Raw genomic sequence first — 20,576 nt, 5'->3', positions numbered from 1 at the left:
AATTTGATCCAACCCAACTCGAATTTTTTTTTTCACTCTCCACCCAAACCCAACCTCAAACTAAAAATCTATTTTTAAAATAATTCGATCAAATAATTTTATCAAATTATCATCGTAATCATGACCTAAGCAAGACTATAAAGGAAAGATTGTTCCCCTTGACGCATTATATCACGTGTGATGTCATAGAGAAAAAACAAATAAATACTCTTCTGTTCAAGCTAGATCACACTCTCTCCACTCTCACCACAGAAAAATACTTTTAAGATAAACCAACCAATGACTTTCCACTTAAGAGCAAGAAAAGATTAACCATCAATTGTGGATTAACCTTCTCTCATCTTATAAACCCTCGTGAGCCATCACCCGACGTGTTACTCAAAGCATGCTTCCTGTTTCTCATCCCTCTCTTTAATGCAAAACGAAATATGGGCATGAACTAGATATAGAACAGCTGGCTGAGACTGGGAGAAACCTCATGAACTAGATAATTTTAAACGAACATGCTTCCTATTGAATTAGAGTACAATATCATTTGTTGTCATCAAACAAAAATGCACTACATCTGGTGAATCAAGAAAAAACAGATATTAGGATAATTCAACTTGCAAACGGAGGAGGTGGCGGGGGTGGCATCGACATTTGCAGCATAGGAGGCCTTCCGCCCATTTGTTGTTGTGGTGGTGGTGCTTGCTGGGGCCAGTCATGTGGTGGTCCCATCGACATTGGTGGTGGAGGCCTCGAAAGACCAGACATTGCCTGTGGAGGTGGTGGCATGTTTGGTGGAGGGGGCCTGTACTGCATAGGGGGAGGCGGCATGACTGGAGGTGGAAATTGTTGTCCAAGATGTTGTGGTTGACCCTGCCAAGGTGCTTGTCCGCCAAGCTGCATTTGTGGGTATGGAACATTTTGAGGGGGTGGTGGACGAGCTACTGGCATCGGGCTTGGAGGAATAGTACCATTCGGGAAAGTTCGTGGAGGCACCGGTGTGCCTATACCACCATTGGCCTGGGGACCAGAAGATAGTGTCGGAGGTCCACTTGCAAACAAAGTATGGGGCCTGCTCTTCTGGGAACTTGGATTACTTGCAGCCAGCACTCTCTCTGTAACACAAGGAAAAGTTTTAGAGCTACGTACAGATTGCTATGGCAAACACAGCCGGAATAAAAATAACTGCGAAAAGAAAGGGACAACAAGGTGGTCTGCAGTGAAAACTGTAAAAACGCACCTGCTGGAGTGCCATGACGCTCCCCTTTGGTGTCTTTCTTATATGCGTAGGAAACTGTTATTTGACGGTTACATAGGTATTGGCCATTCATTGCCTGCAACATCAAAGAGAAAGTAAACATATTTGGTGTGATAGATGAAAAATTCGATGATGTATAGACCGTTGTCACATCACATATTCAAATTCCATTGAAGCAGTGACATCAACAACAAAAATTCCATTCCATTAGCATATGACATGTAAGTGGCAAAGCAAACATACCTCGATAGCAGCATCAGATGCCTCAAAAGAATCATAGCTGATGAATCCAAAACCGCGTGAATTTCCAGTATCGGGATCTCTCATTATCTGATGTCAGAAATTGATCATTGGAACCCAAAGTGCAGAATAATCTTGAAAAAAATTGAACTACTTTAAATATTTAGCTAACTTCTTAATCACTTTCTGAACCCACAATCAACGACTTTCATGAGATGCACAATGAGACTAGGACTTGCTATCAGTTTTCGTATCACAGTTCCCCATAAACATTTTTTTTAAATAATATAGTAAGGCATATAAGCATCCCAGTCCATCTCATAGATTATGCCATTGCATGACTATGCAAACATATCAACACTAACTTGGAAAATCCAGCCACTAATAACAAAAAGCACGCCACTCTACAGTCAATCTTACAGGTTTCAACTTCATCTCATCATCAATCACAAGATAAAGTTATGAACTTATGATGGCTAACACTTCAGTTTAAACCACAAATTCTTTAATAGGGGCACTGGTTGGTTAATTATAATTATATATGAAATCAAGAAGCAGCACAACAGCTATTGGGGTTGTAAATGAGACGAGACAGATCGTGAGTTACTCGATATCGATTAGGTCAAGGCTCGATAAATACTCGGATCGAATGGACTCGACTCTAGCTCGAACTCGACTCGAATTCTTAACGAGCCGAAACGAGCTACTTGATACTCGACTCGAAAAGCTCGTGAGAAACTTGAAAATATAATATTTAAGATTTTATTTAAAAAATAAATTATTAATAATATTAACATTTATGTATTGATTTTTTTTAAATACAGTAAGACTCGTGTATTTAAGTTTCAGGTTCGAATTTAAGTTTGAGGCTTTCATCTAGTTAAGTTTAAGAATTTTTTTTTCATTTCGAGCTTCAGTTCAGGATTTCGAGTTCGAGTCGAGCTTAAAAATTTTAACCTCACGAGTTTTCGAGTCGAGCTTCATTTCAGAATTTTCGAGTCGAGTCGAGCTCAACAATACTCGAGCTCGACTCGGCTCTTTTACACCCCTTGCACCGATAACTAAACAAGAAAAATGGAGGCATACAATTTCACATATGAAGAGAACTGAGCTCGTTAAGCATGGCATACCATCAAATAGAAAAAGAAAAGAGCATTTGTAAATTCGGTACCTTGGGATTTGCAACAATGACTCCAAATGCACTAAAAGTATCGTACAAAAGTTTCTCTTCAACATCCTGTAAGTATAGCCCAATAATCACAATGTTGAAACAGGAAACCTACGACTTCACGGCATCTATGTACTTTTCTCATAGTATACTAATACTTACCGGATCAAGGTTCCCTATAAAAAGATTTGCTCCAACATCTAAGCTCTTTTTATCTTGAGATGCCTGAAATCAATTAAAAAAACAAACCATAAGAAGCAATAGAAACAATGGTTCTTCGACTAAAAAAAATTCAACATTGTTCACATTTCGGAATTTCATACCTTATTTACACGTATTGGCTTTCCATAAAGTTTAATCATGTTGAGCACCTTAATAGCCTAGAAATCCAAACAAATAAATCTATTTATTTGAAAAAGAAGGAAAAAATGAAACCAAAGGCTAAGATCCATGAAGGACTAAGACAGTAAGACTTACATAATCAGCATCTTCTTCACTTCGGAATTCGACAAATCCATATCCTTGATGCAAGTTGGTGACTCTATCTTTCGGCACATAAACATTAACTGAAAAGATAGATAAAAAAAACCCAGGCATTTTCAATTAACTCAATTCACATAAACCGAACGAAATTAAACCTCATAAGCTTTAACAGTAAAATAAATTGAAAAGGAAAAAAAAACCTAAAGATAAACATACCAACAGGACCAGCTTGAACAAATAATTCCCACAAAGCTCCTCGGATATCTGGAAAGTGAGAAAAATATTTCAAACTGTGGAACTAAAAAAATCAAGGTAAACGGAAGAAAAAAGGGAACGGAAGAAAAAAGGGGAAAGGAAGAATAGGGAGAACCTGAGGATCGAGATTGCCGACATAAGCAGTGGCGTCCTGGTTCCTCTCGGCGGAGTGTTGACCAAGCAAGTTCGCTCCAACACCTGGAGCGATACGCGTCGTCATTTGCTTGGGCTTTGGCTTCTTCCCCCTTCTCTCTTTCTGGTTGTTTGGCTAAAACCTTGAATAAGCTCCGCTCGTGTGTGACCTAAGGTGGTAGGCGGCGATCGTCGATGGCCTAAATTGGCCCACTTTTGTATAACGGGCTTCACAGTACAAAGAAAATGGGCAATTTTGACCCAATACCATATATAGACTAATTATTTAACTCAATATGACATCGTATATTTTATTTTGGGAACTACTGTATTTTTTACAATGACTTAAAACTCATCAGTAGACATGATTAGTTTTAATAAATTAAATTTTTTTTGAAAATTTGACAAAATTCTAACAAAAAATTATATATTTTTAGAATTTATTGCATCGACGTGAAGAATTTGACTAAAAAATATTACTTAAACAAACTCATCATATAGACGTACTTATTGTTATCTCAAATTAATTTTAGAGATGATTTAATAAGCTGATTTTTTTATCCATATGACCTGTTAGGTTAATTTTACCGATAAAATGCAAAGCCTTTCTCACGTGGGAATCTTGTTGGTCAACGTGTGGGATGAATGAATGCGTGTATGCCAAAAACTTTTTCTCTTTTAAAAATGCAGCAAATATAAATTATAGAAATTTGGTTTTACATCTTTGTCAAGCTTTAAAATTTCAACATCTCTATTAAATTAAATAGGGGCACTTGAAGAGTTTTAAGATTTAGAGACTAGAGAGATTGAGATATTTTAGGATTTAGGCTAAAGAGATCGAGAGTTGGCGGCCTAATTTATTATATAATTTTTATATAATAATAAATTTAACCCTTAATATTTATATATGTATAATTTCATATATAATTATTAAATTTAATATTTTAAATTTTTATTAAAACCAAGTGTACGACTCAATCATGAAATAATTTGAAAGAATAATTTAATTTTTTTAAATAATTATATATTTATATATAAATAAATTTAGAAAATTTAAATTAAATTCATATACTTTTAATAAAAAATTAAAATTATTACTTAAGTAAAAAATATTTAATTTAGTAATTATATATAATTATACAAATAAGTGTGAAAATAATAAATTTATTTAAAAATATAAATTTTATTTCAATTCTTTCATCAACTATAATTTAATATATCATCTATTAGATTTATTTTAATAATTTAAAGTCCCGTGTTTCCCCAATTGACCTTCTTTATTCTTTGCCATTAAGTCATTAACCATATTTATTCCTTTTTTCTACCATAAGTTTCAATATGATATATTTGAAATGTTGCAGTTGAATACAAAAAAAAAAATAGCTTGGTGGTTTAGGTTCACAAAATTATCTCCTTAAGACTTCATTTTGATCTTCCATGTTACATGTTTATTCTTCAATTAAATTTTTATCCGATTAGATGATAACATCTTTCAATCATGTTATAATACATGTCACAATCTAATTGGATATTAAATATATTAAACTGGACTAAAATTATGACTAAAATGATAAGTTGTATAAATATTGAGACTAAATATGTATTATACTAATTTCTTTAATACTGACATTAGTTTCTCTGTTAAATGTTAACGATAAGTGGTTTGATTAGCAATTATTAAATAATTAGATGTCTGATTGACAAAATTAAAAGATTAGTGATCAAATGAAAATATATAATAACTAAGTGGTCATAGGTATAGTTTATCTATTTTTGAAATGAGAAAAAAGGTCTTTAAGTTAGATAAACCAATATAGTGTTTTTTTAGGGATGTGATATTTTATTTAATTATCAATATTAAATTTATTAAGTAATTAATTTAAAATAAATGCCAGAGTGTTTCATTTGTAATCAATGATGGATTTAGACGGGAGCGGATGCAGACGATATTCCCTACAAAATTAAAATTATCATATATTTTAATTTTTTTATATATTTTTTATTAAAAATATTTTTCCGGGCCCTAGAATTTTATAACTTCGAGTTTGCCCTTCCTAAAATTTTATAACTTCGAGTTCACTCCTTACATAAAATCATGCGTATGTCCCTATTTGTAACGATGATCATTTCAATTCAATTTAATTTATTCTTAATGTTAAAATACGAATCTATACTTTAATGATGCATATATTTTTTTCATTAGATCAATTAGTTGTTGTATATTTATTAAGGACTTTGAAACTTTGTTAAATGATGCAAAAATTATAAAATAAAAAAAAAATTTAAACTACAAAAGTACTATATATATATATTTGAATAGCTCAAAAATAATATAAAATGTTGAGATTCTCTTGAAATCAAAATTTATTAAAAAAAAATCAATATTTATATACAGAAGACCGCATGATTATGATTATTATTATTATTACAAAACTAGGTGCTCTATGTAGTAAAGGAGAGAGGATACAATGTGAAAAGGGGAACAATCAGATAAGCCAAGTTCTAAAGTCCCAAAAACACGTTTCAAACTCGGATTGGCTAAAATAACAAAAAGTCCCAATCAATGACAACAGTAATTTGACTTTACATGAATTTAAAGCACGACAGCTCTCTCACAGAACAATCCACCACTTCATTGCACGACAAAACACTATCCCCCACAAGTAAACTGTGGGAATTAAATTAAATTATTACTTCTTAAACATAATATAATCCTAATCAAATATTAACTCATTTTTTATAGTTTAAAATTTATATTTTGTTTTTATTCTCTGAGAAGTATTCCAGGAACTTTACCAGGATCTCTCTTTCTCCATTATTTTTCTTCCTCTTTCTCTAAAAGAACTTTCCCATGAAGTTCCTCTGTTTTCTTGATCTTCTTTCTCTGTGTTTGTTCGAGATTGTTTTGTTATTTGATTCAGTTTTGACCTTTGAATCTTTCAGCTGTTGGGGGTTTCAAGTGGATTTGGTTTATGCGTTTTGATTTTTTTGGGGGGTTTTCGTGTTTTCAGAGTTTGGGTTTAATCATTGAGCTTCTTTAGTTAATGTGAATTTTAGTGAGAAACTGAGCAGAGAGCTGGTAGGTGGCCTAAAGCTTTACTAAAAGCTAGCTTTACTGGCAGATGAAAAAATAGAAAGAGATAGCTGAAAGAAGCAAAGCTCTGAAAAGAAGAAATAATCGAACTTTGTGAATAAAAAAGATACTCCTTTTTCTTTGAAAGTTATGCCGGTTGAGTTAGATAATTCCTCCACCGCTTCCGGCGGTGAAGCCAGCGCCTCTTCCTCCGGTAACCAAACCCACCTCCCAAATCCACCGTCAAGAAGAAACGTAACCTCCCTGGCATGCCAGGTACCACGAAAATCAACTGACCATTAATCAATAAATAGGCAAACCCTTTTTTAACCTGTTACTGATTGGATTTTTTTTGGGTTGCTGCAGATCCAGATGCGGAGGTGACTGCTTTATCTCCGACAACTTTACTGGCGACAAACCGATTCGTTTGTGAAATTTGCAATAAAGGGTTTCAAAGGGACCAAAACCTCCAGCTTCATAGACGAGGCCATAATTTGCCATGGAAGCTTAGGCAAAGATCGAGTAACGAAGTGAAGAAGAAAGTTTATGTTTGTCCTGAGCCGACTTGCGTTCATCACGATCCATCGAGAGCTTTGGGCGATCTCACAGGAATTAAGAAACATTTCTGCAGAAAACATGGAGAGAAGAAATGGAAGTGCGATAAATGTTCCAAAAAATACGCTGTTCAATCCGATTGGAAAGCTCACTCTAAGATTTGTGGTACTAGAGAGTACAAATGTGATTGTGGAACTGTGTTTTCCAGGTGCTGAAAACAATCTTAAGATCGGATTAACAAAATTGCATCTTTTGTGGAATTGATTTTTGATTTTGTTTTTTGTTTGGTTTGGCAGGAAGGATAGTTTCATTAACCACAGAGCTTTCTGTGATGCATTAGCAGAGGAGAGTGCTAAAACCCCACCGCCACCTGAGCCTCCCAAAAAGAAGCAGAATCAGGCTGATGCCGGTTCCAAATCGGATTCCGACCCGAAATCTCTAGCGGCGGAGCCGGAGCCAGCAAAGGCACCGGTACCTTCGGCTGCAGCTTCAGCCGCACCAGCAATGCCTCAGTCAACTAGTTTGATATCTTCTTCAGTTTTTCCTATTAAAAGTTCTGGTAAGCTTTTTATCTATGTTACCAAATTTGGAAATTTTCGATCTTGTTAGTTGCGATTTTGTTGTTATTATGTCTTTGGATTAATCTTGGAACATATTAGGTTTTTGTCTGCTACTGATCTTGTTGTTTTCTTGAGGTTTTAGCAACTTAGCTTGTGAGACTCCGATTTGTAGTTTTTTATATATTACCAAACTGGTTCAAAAGCTAATGGGTTTAATGAGAAGGAAATTATTATTGATTCTTCTTTTCCACTCTAAAGTTCTTTCATAAAGAGCAATCTTTTAACTTTACATGCCACTATGCTTTAGATTTTTGAAGTCTGGTCCCTTCAATGTTTTTTTACACGCCATTTATGCGGTTTTTTGTTGCAGATTTGTCTGAAAATCCCATTCCTACCGTGCAAGGAGCTTCGGTTCGGGCGCCGGCACCAGCCAGTGTGAATGTAAACTGTAGCAGTAGCACTGGATCAGTCAGCAATAGCAGCAGCAGCATGTTTGCCAGCTTATTTGCACCCTCAACTAAATCTGCTAGCTTACAACCTCAGGCTTTCACCAACTTATTTCAATCTATGAGTCGACCAGATCGTCCGGCTGACCTTGCACCTTCTACATCTGCCGAACCGATTTCTCTATGCCTCTCAACCAACCATGGTTCATCAATATTCGGTACTGCAGGGCAAGAACGCAGGCAGTACGCCCCACCACTGGAACCTGCTATGTCCGCCACAGCGCTACTGCAGAAAGCTGCTCAGATGGGAGCAGCAGCGAGCAACACATCATTGCTTCGTGGTCTCGGTATTGTTTCGTCTTCATCTTCTGCCCAACACGATAATTTGCAATGGGGTCAGAGACAAGTTGAGCCCGAGAATGCAGCAGGTCTTGGACTTGGACTTACTTGTGATGGAAGTTCAGGATTAAAGGAATTGATAATGGGAACTCCTGTATTCAGTCCTAAACAAAGCACTCTTGATTTCCTCGGGTTAGGGGTGGCTGCCGGTGGCACCCCCAATCGTGGCCTCCCAGCTCTTATTACCTCCATTGGAGGTGGACTCGATGTATCTGCAGCAGCTGCATCATTCGGAGGTGCAGATTTTACCTTTAAGGATCTCGGAAGGAGCCCATAAGTAGGGAGAAACAACTACTATTCCTTGAAAAACATACACTGTACAGATCGTAACTTATAATTCTCCTAAAGAAGTGCCATTGCTGATGTTACCAGCAAGCCATCCAAGAGGCAGTTGGGGTGTTTCTTTATGAACAATGGCGAAAACAAAAACATAAACGGACTTTGTTGTAGCAGTAGTAGCCTTAAGGTGAAACTCAAAAGACTAGACCATATGTTTTTAGGACATTGTCTGTCTTGCAAGGAGATTTGACATTCTTTGTGTCTGGTTTATGAGCTTGTAAAGATTTTTAGTTGCAGACATTGATGGTGGAAAATTAGGCTACTTTTGGGCTGATTTTATGATCAGTGGGGGCTGGATTAGAGTTCCACTTTGTTATTTATATTTGCAAATTAATTTAAATTTGTAGCCATATGATTCCATCAAGCTATGCCTTGATATTTTGAGGAAGTTTTTTTTTTTTTTGAGGAAGTTAATGCTCTGAGATGGGAAGGTGGAGTCATCACTGAAGAATTCAATGGACCACAGAGAAAAGATAGCAATGTTCAAAAATGGATATAACATTGGGGTCCCCCACCACCATTTTTCATGCCCTAATGTTCATCTATTCCATCTACAATTTTCAATGTAAGTTGTTGGTTCGTGAAACAAAATTTTAGTACAAAGGTAGGACCAGTTTGTCAAAATTCCATTATGATTCCTTTAATTAACACTTGTGCCTAAATTTTACTATGAAATGGGAAATGGGAAAAACAGTCAAATGAAGATTGTTAAGCTATGGGCTTAAAAAATGCATGTCCTTTTCAGGATGGATTACAATACTGTTGTGGTATATATCCAAAATGATACCAGTTGGGCGTTAGGGTTTGGGATCCCAACGCTTTGCATGATCTTCTCCATTGGTTTGTTCTTCATTAGAACGAAAATTTTCGTGTACATAAAAGTTAAAAAAAAAGATCTATTAATTGATCAGTGATTAAAGATATTCATGTTATTATTTTTTGTGAATTTAAATTTTAACATTTTACCTTATATTTTTCAAAATAGTAGATTCAGAAATATTTTTTAAGATAAACACATACGTTATCAACATAAATTTTTAAATGGAATGAGTACAAATAAAATTTTAAGATCAACATTATTCGTAAAATAAATAACTAATCAAAGAAAATTTAAATTTTAAGGTAGATACAAAAAATTTCAAAGTGAACATTATTAATATAATAAGTAACTATTAAAAAAATTTAAATTTTAGGCAAGACTCCGCCACTTACTTTTCTACTTAATCAAAAAAAAAAAGTTAAAGAAAGTATTTTCACTGTGGTTATGCCAATCAACGGGTTTGTTACATATTAGATAAATGATGGATTTATTATAAATAGATAATATAGTGATCAAATAATTACTTTTAAAACATTAATGAAAAAGATAAAAGTATTTAAATATTAGTAATTATTTATGTAGTTTATACTTTTTTAAATTGTTTTCATAACTCCAAAGCTCCGAGAAGGTGAGAAGTACTCGATAAACTTTTAGCGGTAATTAAAAGAGGAAAAATAGTGGTTAATTTGGATTCTCTTCTCTACATTCTACAGTGGCTTTGCTCGGACCGGATCTATGCAACGAGGTTCGTAGCCAACTTCTCTTTTCATCTTATTTTTTCGGTTTATTTACCGTTTTTCGTTTGATCATTCTTTAGGATCTGCTTATGATAGAGCGATATATGCTCTAGCTGGAATTTAGTTTAAATCTGAATAGGTTTGGCATCCTGAGCATTAGAAAGATCTAAAATCAGATTATGAACTGATTAATTTCCCGTTTATGTGAAAATCAGCGGTTAAATCACTCACTATTGGATTAAAGCATAAAGAAGTTGGACGAAATTTATTGATTTTGATGTTTCTTAGTTATTAATCTGAGTTTTTAGAGAGTTTGAGGAGCTTTTGAAAATAAATAATATATCATCTTTTTTTCTTTTGTGGATTATACAATTTTGCTATAACTATAGGGAATGGAATATGTTTCATTTCTTTGTCTGGATCATGCTCATTGTTTTTGTGCAAAGTTCATTTGAAATTCTGGTTTTATAGAGAACGCATATGTTTCTTATTTGGTTTAATCTATGGTTTTGAGTTTTGATTAATGATAAAATACTAGACTGGATTGAATTGATGGACTGCTGTTTTCTGGTTCAACCGGCCTAAAGAGATTTAACAATAAATGCATTATTTTAATATTGAATAACTATTTTTTTAAGGTTAATATTGAACAATAAATCGTACTGGAGGTTAAATTGGTGGGATGCTGGGTTTTGATTCAACTGACCAGAAGAGGATTAAGCATACGTTCATTGTTTTAGTGTCGAATAGGTATTACGTACAGTAAATATTTAAACAAAAATTCATTTGGTTCAATTAGTTTGCTGAAACTAACTTATTGACATTTATTGAACTGGATAGGCCACTAATCCTCGGTTCAATCACTCTGATTAACCTGTCTAATCCAATATATTTTTACTGGTTTTGATGCTTGCTACATTGATTTATGGTTACATGTTTAACTTGCTTCTGAATGGTTTGCATACCATGTAATGTAGGTTGGGTTACGGTTGCTCCTCTGGCCACTTGGTTCCAACATTGTTACTCGTGCAGCATGGTGTGTTATTGAATCTAATGCTTGTCTTTTGGTTTCATGTTTGACATGTTTTCAGATTTTTCAAGTTAATATGTGATAAATTATTGAATGTAAAAGTCGGTTACTCCTGCATCAATGAAATCACCTTTTGTGTATATCCATATAATTTCTCTCTCTCTCTCTCTCTCTCTCTCTCTCTCTCTCTCTCTCTCTGTGTGTCTGCGAGTGCGTCTCTGTCTATGTTGCAGCTGCCTGTGGGAGTAGTTTTACCTGTATACTCTACATTTAGGGCAATCGAAAGGAACAATGAAAGAGAGCAGAAAAAGTGGCTTATATATTGGACAGGTTGGCAAATTGTTATTTTGTTTTTCACTTTTAATTTGCAATCCTAGTCATTTGTTTAAATCATGAACTTTAATCATCTCGCCTTTACTAATTTCGGTCTTCCATATTCTTAAATAAAATTTTACCTGGTTGTTCCTAACACTGCTGTTTCTTGCGAGGATGAGTAAATTTGTCTGTCAATTGCTTTATGTAAACTTGAAGCCCAAATGTTTCATTGTTAAGATAGATAGTTGGCTTGCTAAACATGATTGTGCACAGCTTCCATTGACCTCAGTATTTCCTAGGATTGGACACCATTTTTTGTTTAAAAAAAGGCTTAGTAAGAGCGAATGTGGCTTTCTTACCTCTTTCCCTCTTATAAGGGAGATGGGGCAGGCCATTAAAAAGTCCATGTAATAAATTAACGATTTAAATCTCACTGGGAAATAAAAAAAGGTACGAGCTGTAGAAAGAGATTATTAACGATAAGGATAGAGGTAATCATTATGCTTTTGCTGTATAATAATTTAAGGTCCGTTAACTGCATTTGACTTTTCTTTTTTGCTCGTGTTCTTTTTCAAATTTTCTGCCATATGGAAATGGTGAAGGCTTTGGTTTATGTTGATGGTACCGATTAATTTGAATTTTGAATGAACCGTCAAAAAATTGAATGAAAATATGGTAGTGCATGACCATGTCATTATTGCAGCTTATGGATCTTTCACCCTTGTTGAAACGTTCTCTGACAAACTTCTTTCCTGGTAACATTTGACATCTAGTGTTTTCATTCCTAACTATTTATGATTGTGAACTGTCTAATATTCCTTTATGCATCATCTTACATGACTTTCTATATTACTCGATATTTGTTCCCTTTTTTTTCTTCAGGTTTCCATACTATTATCACTTCAAGTTTGCATTTCTTATCTGGCTTCAACTTCCATCTACTGAAGTAAGTTCAAAATCATGTTTGTATATACATTTATGCCAAAATCCAGGGTAGTGAGCGTGCTGAGTTTTTATAATTATTTTCTATATTGTTTTTCTGTCTCGTCTTTGGATCTTCCGACAAGCCACTATATGGTTCTGAGGCATTCCGTCCTTTTATGGTTAGGGTTCACCAAGATAATGTATTAACTCTGTTTCTTTTTTTCGGGACACTAGATGAGTAACATAGAACTTCCATCCTATAATAGTTTTCTTTTAAGTGGTTTGTTCATATAGAGCTAAAAGTAATACATGTGTTATTGTCACACTTGTTTCAAATTGCACTTCTGCTTTTGTTTGAAACCATTTTCTAAATCATATTTTGACGGCCATTATTCATGGTAAGAAATTGGTTTTAACAGGGGGCTAAGCAAATCTACAAGAACCACCTGCGCCCTAACTTGCTGAAACATCAGTCTAGAGTTGATCAACTTATGGGCTTTGCAAGTGCCGGAATGGTATATTACCACCCTTTATATTATTAACTTAGACCATGGTTTTACATGGCTCTTGCTTCGATACCTGCTGTTGCGCCACCTATTCATATGTCACCCTCAAATTCCTAAAGGAGATGTAGATATAGTTTTGCATTGCTCCTTGTGTAGGCAAGATTCATCAGTGCTCACCAAAAAGAGTTCCGAATTTTCCGGGCAGTACTGATGAGGATTTTAGGATCAGGTGAGCGGGCAGGATACTACGTAAACTGCTAGCTTATTTGCCTCTTGCCCTACTTTCACATGCATCAGGCTAAAACTAATAGTTACTACGGCAGCAGACCCAAACGTGAGTGGTGGAACAGAACCTACTGAACCGAGAGAGCTACCTGCAATTGATGGCCCCGCAAGGACGATCGCAGATCAAGAATCTGATGATGAAGACTACTAGTTTGTGTTCCCCAAAGGCGAGACCTGCAAGTTATTAACCTCGCTTTCTCTTGTTAAAGTCTTTTATGATAAAATTTATCCTTCAACCTCCTTGAAGAGGTAGAAGCATGAGACATAGGCAGCATCCTTAATATTTATGGAATGATATGTGATTTTCTGCACCTATTTTTTACAGTATGAAAACAGCTCATGCATGTTTGTATCCTTTCTGAATTAATTAAGCAATTAAGTCTTTGGCCAATTGGGACAGAGAATTGTAGGATGAACCAGCATGCCTTTTGTCAACACCTTTTCACCGTCGTTCAATTCCTTGACATTGTTACTTATCGCATGCCATGCCTTGTCGACCATGATCTTTCTCGCCGCCGACGTTTTCAGTCAAACAGTCATCCCAGAATCCTATTTTAGCAGGCAACATTCATCCTTTGCTCCATATGAAACGGTACACCCAGAAACCCTTGGTAGTTGATGATGTTACTTATATTTGAACTAGAAACATAGATTTTAAATTAGACGATTAACATTTAGATTTGTTGACTTTAGAATTTAGATTAGAATGTTCAACATTGAGCCCGACTAATTGTCCTCGTTTAATAAGGGTCAGAAATGAAGTTATTGTCTATGAATCGAAGTTGTCTTAGCCCTACATAGAATGATAGAAATGCATTTCTCGTGGAAGGGACCGTCAACGCTTATTTATAATGAAGATTGACCTACACAACCTCAAAATAAGGATGATAAACGGGCGGGCATGTGCGGATTCTTCTTCGCCATCCTTGTACCCATTTAATATTTTCGCATTCACCACTTATCTATCACTCATGAGAAGTAAAATATTTAAATCTATATGTCCACACGAGTATATTCTCAAATTCACTCAACATCTATTATCCAATGGGATACCCACCACCTATCTCGTACCTGCTTGTACCTGTTTATACTCGCCTAGCAGCAACCTCAGAGATTATATGACATGTCTGTACCTGTCCATACTCACCTAGCAGCAACCTCAGAGATTATATAAGTAACAAAATCTAAAACAAACTCATCCATTAAGAAGCATAATAAAATCACTAAGGATTAATTGAGTTTATACCCTAATATTTGGTTAAATTACAAGTCATGTCCTATAAAATTTTAAGATTTATAGAATGGTATATGAAATTATACCTAAATTCATAATGATTCAGAATTTATATGGGGGACAATTAATAGAGGCGGATGCAGAGTGCACATATGCATAAGAAAATATATTTCAAACCCAACACATTTTCATCAACAAACCAAACATTTTTAGTCAAACCTTGGACAGTGCCATTGGAAATGTCTCTCGGGTTTGAAGAAGATGGCATTATTAATCGCATTCCAAATAGAAGCATGAGACAAGTATCCCAACCTGTGTTTCACGAGGATCGATATTGCTGCTCCGAAAGACAAAGGACTGGCTTTTGCAGTCTTCTTTGCCCCTCTCTTTCGATGTTGTTTTCCACACTCTCATGAATGTATTCTTATTTACCAAGAGATATAAATATATCTTACCAAACTTGAATTGTCTGTTGAAAGGCAATTTTATTGTTAGCAATTCAGTAGATAGTTATAACGTGGTTAGGAATGTTAGCTTATGTATATAAATATACCATTGTAATTGTAAATTAAATGAATATGATGTTTTAGGTCTGTGTTCTTGTATTATATGAGTAAAAAATATTTAAAATAATTTTTACTATTTTATTTGTCTTCCAAGTGGCCTGATTGATATGTTGGTGACAGATTGAAGCGTCGGCGGTCGGTGTTATAGCGAGAGCAGTAACGGCTCGGCTACTCGACATCGGGCTAGGCTACGGCGAGGCATAACCCTAGGGTTCCTGCAATCTTATCTTGATAGTTTGATCAAGGTAAGATCCAACGGCTGAGGGCAATGAGCGGCTGTGTGATAAGTTAGAAGCCCTAGTTGTTGGGTTGATCCATCTTGGGCTTTCAGTTTGGGCTGCTTGTTTAAATTTGGTTTAGGCCATTGTTTGAGCTCCAGGTCTTGTAATTGGGCCTGCAAAAGATATAAATATAATAGTAAATGTAAAAAGTTTTTATAAATTCGAACAAAAATGGGTGTCTATAACAATCGATATTTTTTATTCTTGCTCTAACTTTTATATCATGTCTTTATTATTTGTTTTTTTTAGTTTTTAATAGTTATGTCTTTATGGCACCATTTCTTCTGCATTTATGACATGCTTGTTTATACCTTTATGTCACGTTTTCAATCGTTTGGTCGTTATTTTAGTTTATCTTTTTTTTCTCAAGGATATATTTGACATCGTTATGACTGATCAAAATGATATTTATTTGTTATTATGTTAATATTTCCTGCTTTGGACCATTGAATTGGATTTGAATACGTAATTTGCTTTCGTGAATTGGACCATCGATTTTAATTTATGGTTTATCAATGGTCTTTTATTAGTTTTATCATTTTTGTGGTTTGTTTAGCAATGGAGTTAGATCTGTTTGTATATATCTTTTGTTCGAATTTTTTTAGTTATGTTTTTAATATTTTACTTGTATGACCCTTATGTGATATTAAATTACTAGTTTTTATATTACTAATTATAAAAAATCCTAATTATGTGACTAATCTACGTTTATGGTCATAAACATTCATTATAACTTTCGGTATGTAATTTTTATAATAAAACTCATTAATCCTATAAAAATATATTTATTCTTATAAAATACTTTTGTTCACCTACATTATCACGAGTGTGACAAAATTTAGTCTAATGCAATCTATTTAGTAAGATAATCAATATTAAATCTGTTTTTTTAATCAATAAATGATTATGTTTATATATATAAAAGAAATTTAAATAATGATTATTAAATTATTATCTTTTAATAGTACGAGATGATTATAAAAATAATATTTATTTAATTTTTTAATATATTATAATATATACCTATAAATATTGCTATTCGAATTTAAAATTTCTTAAAAAATCAATATTCTTGAAAATACGTGACCGTTCATACTCAAAAAACAATTAAACATTAAGATTGTGATGTCGAGTTATAACAGAAGTGGAAGAATAATTGCGAAAGCAATTTCTTTTCGATGTGCATAAAACGTGATTCTGCATTGTAATCTGTCTAATAAATGTCAAAGCCACATCTAATATGTCTAATATGGTTATATATATATATCTATTCAGAAAAGTTATATATATATATGGTATGAATTACAAAAGATACCATTTGCTAAGTTACCCAAATTCAGAAATCTTATCTTTGTCCTGTTTGCTGCTGATTGGCTGATATTAGAACTATTGCAAATCCACTTCCAGTGCCATTCTCCTTCCACCAATTCATCTTTGGTAAGCTCTTAATTGGAGCCGTTTGTATTTGGAGAGTGGAAGGCAAATTGTTTTAGAATTTCCCATTTTTGGCTGAATCCTTAAACTTCCTACCATTTTCGCTCAAAATCCCTCCTTTTAATAGGAAAAACCCGATCTTTCAGTCACCCCAGAGTGAAAAAGAAATGGATTCGGTGAATCTGGGTTCTTTGGTTCAATCTTACTCCATTTTCAACCAAGCTTCCAGATCCAAGTCTTCTCCTTTACCCAGATCGTTTCCCTTGAATCCCTTGAAGAATCTTTCATCTTCAACCCCCCAAGTCCGATGCTTTACATCTGTTCCTTCGATTTCATCGGTCCTTACAAAAGAAGACACCGTCAAGGAAGAGGAAAAAGAGCCTCAAACCCCAAGCTTTGATTTCAAATCCTACATGGTTCACAAGGCGAACTCGGTTAACCAAGCCATGGATTCAGCTGTTTCGCTTCGTGACCCTGTTAAAATCCACGAAGCAATGCGCTACTCTCTTTTAGCAGGCGGCAAAAGGGTCCGTCCCGTGCTTTGTTTAGCCGCCTGTGACCTCGTTGGCGGCCAAGAATTCATGGCTATGCCCGCCGCATGTGCCGTCGAAATGATCCACACCATGTCTTTAATCCACGACGATCTTCCTTGCATGGACAATGACGACCTCCGTAGAGGAAAACCGACTAATCACAAGGTTTTCGGTGAAGATATAGCTGTATTAGCAGGGGATGCTCTTTTGGCTTTTTCTTTTGAACACATAGCTGTTGCCACTGTTGGTGTTACGCCTGGTAGAATCGTGAGAGCAGTTGGGGAATTAGCTAAATCCATTGGGGCTGAAGGGTTGGTGGCTGGTCAAGTTGTGGACATCACAAGTGAGGGGCTAACCGATGTGGGATTGGATCATTTAGAATTCATCCATGTCCACAAAACCGCTGCTCTGCTTGAAGCGGCTGTTGTTTTGGGGGCAATTCTTGGAGGTGGATGTGACGAAGATGTGGAAAAGTTGAGGAAATTCGCAAGGAACATCGGGCTTTTGTTTCAAGTTGTGGATGACATTCTTGATGTGACAATGTCATCTAAAGAGTTAGGGAAGACTGCAGGGAAAGATTTGGTTGCTGATAAGGTCACCTACCCAAAGTTGATGGGGATAGAAAAATCAAGGGATTTTGCAGAGAAGTTGAAGAATGATGCATTAGAGATGCTTCAAGGATTTGATCCTGAGAAATCTGCACCCTTGATTGCCTTAGCTAATTATATAGCTTACAGGCAAAACTAGGCTGCCTATTGTGTTTTATTAAAAAAATAACCATTAGAGAAAGAATCAGTTGAGTAGTATTAATAGTCTTCTACAATGATGATAAAAGATGAGAATTTCCTTAGTGTTGTAAAACTCTCATCAAATCCTAGATTTAATTGTTGAACTTATTCAGTTCTTCCTCAATTGATTACTGTTCTTACGAGTTCTTGGAGTTTGTATGTGGAACTTGGAACTTTGTATCAATTTTTTTATGTATCTTGGTATAAGGATTGTCAATCAATGCAAGCATGCTTCTTTGTGATGTTGAAACTGTTAACAAATGGTCTTTGATTCGCTATATTAACCGGAGATGGATGCGAGTGTCTAGTTATTAGAATGTTAGTAGAATTAGTTAATATTTGTTATTTTGTTATTAGGTAGTTACACTTTGGTTATCAAGCCTCCTATTGTAATGGTAAAGCAAGATCTATTTGTAATTCATTTTCTACTGTTATAAAAAAAACCTAATACTCTTCCATTTACTTGTTTTCACCTATTATCTTTCACTTTTCTATTAAGTACTATCGTCTAGCAATGTACGACCATTGTGTCAGAGTCTCAAGATTTCATCATGATATCTGTAACACCCCAACTCGTATCTAACTCGAATACAAATCTGAGGTGTCACATTGACTTTTAAACTTTTGACTCTTTTAAAATACGATTTAAACTTGACAAGGAAAACAAAACTTAATAAATCATAGTTAAAAATACATATAAGAGCATCTAAAATTTACATTTATAGTACATGCTAATAACATTCCCAGAACACAATCACATACATTTCAAATTTCTCTGATCTGATAATCTTCAAAGGTATGTTGTTCTGCCCCTTATATACTCGGCTTACTCCTCGCATACCTTTAAATAAAAAGCTTTAGTTTTCGTATACTCTGAATAAAAAAATTAGTATTCTTACTGAAGTCTGATAGTTAAGCAACAGAGCATATGATGTTTGCTAAACCCCAGAACCCCAAAGATCAAATAAAATAATCGCATACAGTTCATTTGACTTTGCTGGCTTCAAAACCAGATGCCAATTATCAACTCAATAAACTAAATTCCAACAATTGAGCCAGGAAAACACAAGAATTGGAGGTTTGGGAATCACCTGAAAGAAGTGTAGCTAAAGAATTCGACACCCAAACACATGAAAAGGAGAGAAGCTGAGGAGAAAATGATTTGTCCCAAACGAAGAGCCAAGCTAGCGATAGTTCCCAACGCCCCTGGCACCTGCTCCATCACAATCATCTTTCATGTCTCGGTTTCTTCATCTTCAATTTCCCCAACAAGAAATCCAAAATTCTGGAGAATTATGTTCACAAAAAAGGTTCTGGCTTTGGGTTTGTTTCCTATGATGAAGAAATTGGAAGAGAGGGGGGAACAGATGGAATTGCGTTTTAGCTAAAAACAGCATTATATTATTTCACATACTTTCATCCATGTCTTTTTCGTAGTACTGTTGTCTTTCTTCTTGTATTTTTAGATAACAAAGTCAAATGTAAATGTTAAAAACAAAGAAAAACGAATAATTTAGTTTGACAAGTTGATTTGAGTTGAATAATTAGAACCACAGAAAATGGGTTAGCAGGCCAGACACTTGGAACCCTACAAAGAAGTGTGTTCAAGAGAGAACCAATTCCTTTGAATAGGCTTTACTTCATAAATATAATCGAATAAATAATAGGTTGGTCGATCTGCCATTCATGTTGGAACAGCTACAACAATGAACCGAACCTGTCCATTTCATGATTCAATCATTTACTTCCCAATGTTCTTTTAATGTTTTAAATATTGTTTAACAACCTCCTCCTCCCACTTTCCTTCTCCGTCTTTGCCTGCAACCTTTATAACTTCTTTTTATTTCTTCAAACTGAACTTTCTTAGCAATTCAAGCCTAGAAACCTGAATGTGTGTAACCTATTTTTATGAGACAACTCAAATTCTATGTGCAAGGCCACATCTCAAGTTCTAAGTACACGATTGATTTAACACGAACCAAAATACCTAACTGGTTAAAAGAATGATTGTTATTTCTAGATATCTTGAATTCGAACACCAGCGACTGTAGTAAGGGTAATTGAGCGTCCATTGTCAAATGACAGAGTATTTAGAATAGATATTACTTTGTGATCACTTAATTGATGGTTATTCTATAATAGAATGATTTCATGAAAAATGAAAAAAATTGAATCGATTTAAACAATACAACATGAAAACTGATGGAATGAATATTGTATGTTTTCA

At 34.8% G+C, this 20,576-nt stretch overlaps 2 protein-coding genes and 2 pseudogenes across 2 annotated transcripts; 3 read left to right on the top strand and 1 right to left on the bottom strand.

The window, feature by feature from the left end:
* Positions 1-465: 465 nt before the first annotated feature.
* Positions 466-3,662, bottom strand: LOC120169538 (annotated as a pseudogene).
* Positions 3,663-6,322: 2,660 nt separating this feature from the next.
* LOC120169632 lies at positions 6,323-8,987 on the top strand (annotated as a pseudogene).
* Positions 8,988-10,331: 1,344 nt separating this feature from the next.
* LOC120169635 (HVA22-like protein k) lies at positions 10,332-13,804 on the top strand. The gene is made up of 8 exons (XM_039177741.1): positions 10,332-10,461; positions 11,431-11,489; positions 11,717-11,813; positions 12,502-12,553; positions 12,681-12,744; positions 13,142-13,237; positions 13,385-13,457; positions 13,555-13,804. Exons 1-8 carry the CDS (start codon positions 10,452-10,454, stop codon positions 13,662-13,664), a joined length of 561 nt encoding a protein of 186 aa, XP_039033672.1. The 5' UTR covers positions 10,332-10,451; the 3' UTR covers positions 13,665-13,804.
* Positions 13,805-17,043: 3,239 nt separating this feature from the next.
* Positions 17,044-18,477, top strand: LOC120169633 (geranylgeranyl pyrophosphate synthase, chloroplastic-like). The gene has a single exon (XM_039177740.1). The coding sequence runs from the start codon at positions 17,196-17,198 to the stop codon at positions 18,306-18,308; it is 1,113 nt and encodes a 370-aa protein (XP_039033671.1). The 5' UTR covers positions 17,044-17,195; the 3' UTR covers positions 18,309-18,477.
* The last annotated feature ends 2,099 nt before the right edge of the window (positions 18,478-20,576 follow it).

The sequence above is a fragment of the Hibiscus syriacus genome, unplaced genomic scaffold (assembly GCF_006381635.1).
Source record: "Hibiscus syriacus cultivar Baekdansim isolate YM2019G1 unplaced genomic scaffold, ASM638163v2 tig00111769_pilon, whole genome shotgun sequence".
NCBI lineage: Eukaryota > Viridiplantae > Streptophyta > Magnoliopsida > Malvales > Malvaceae > Hibiscus > Hibiscus syriacus.
Note: the sequence above shows the minus strand (reverse complement) of the source record. Positions and strands in the feature narration are given on the sequence as shown.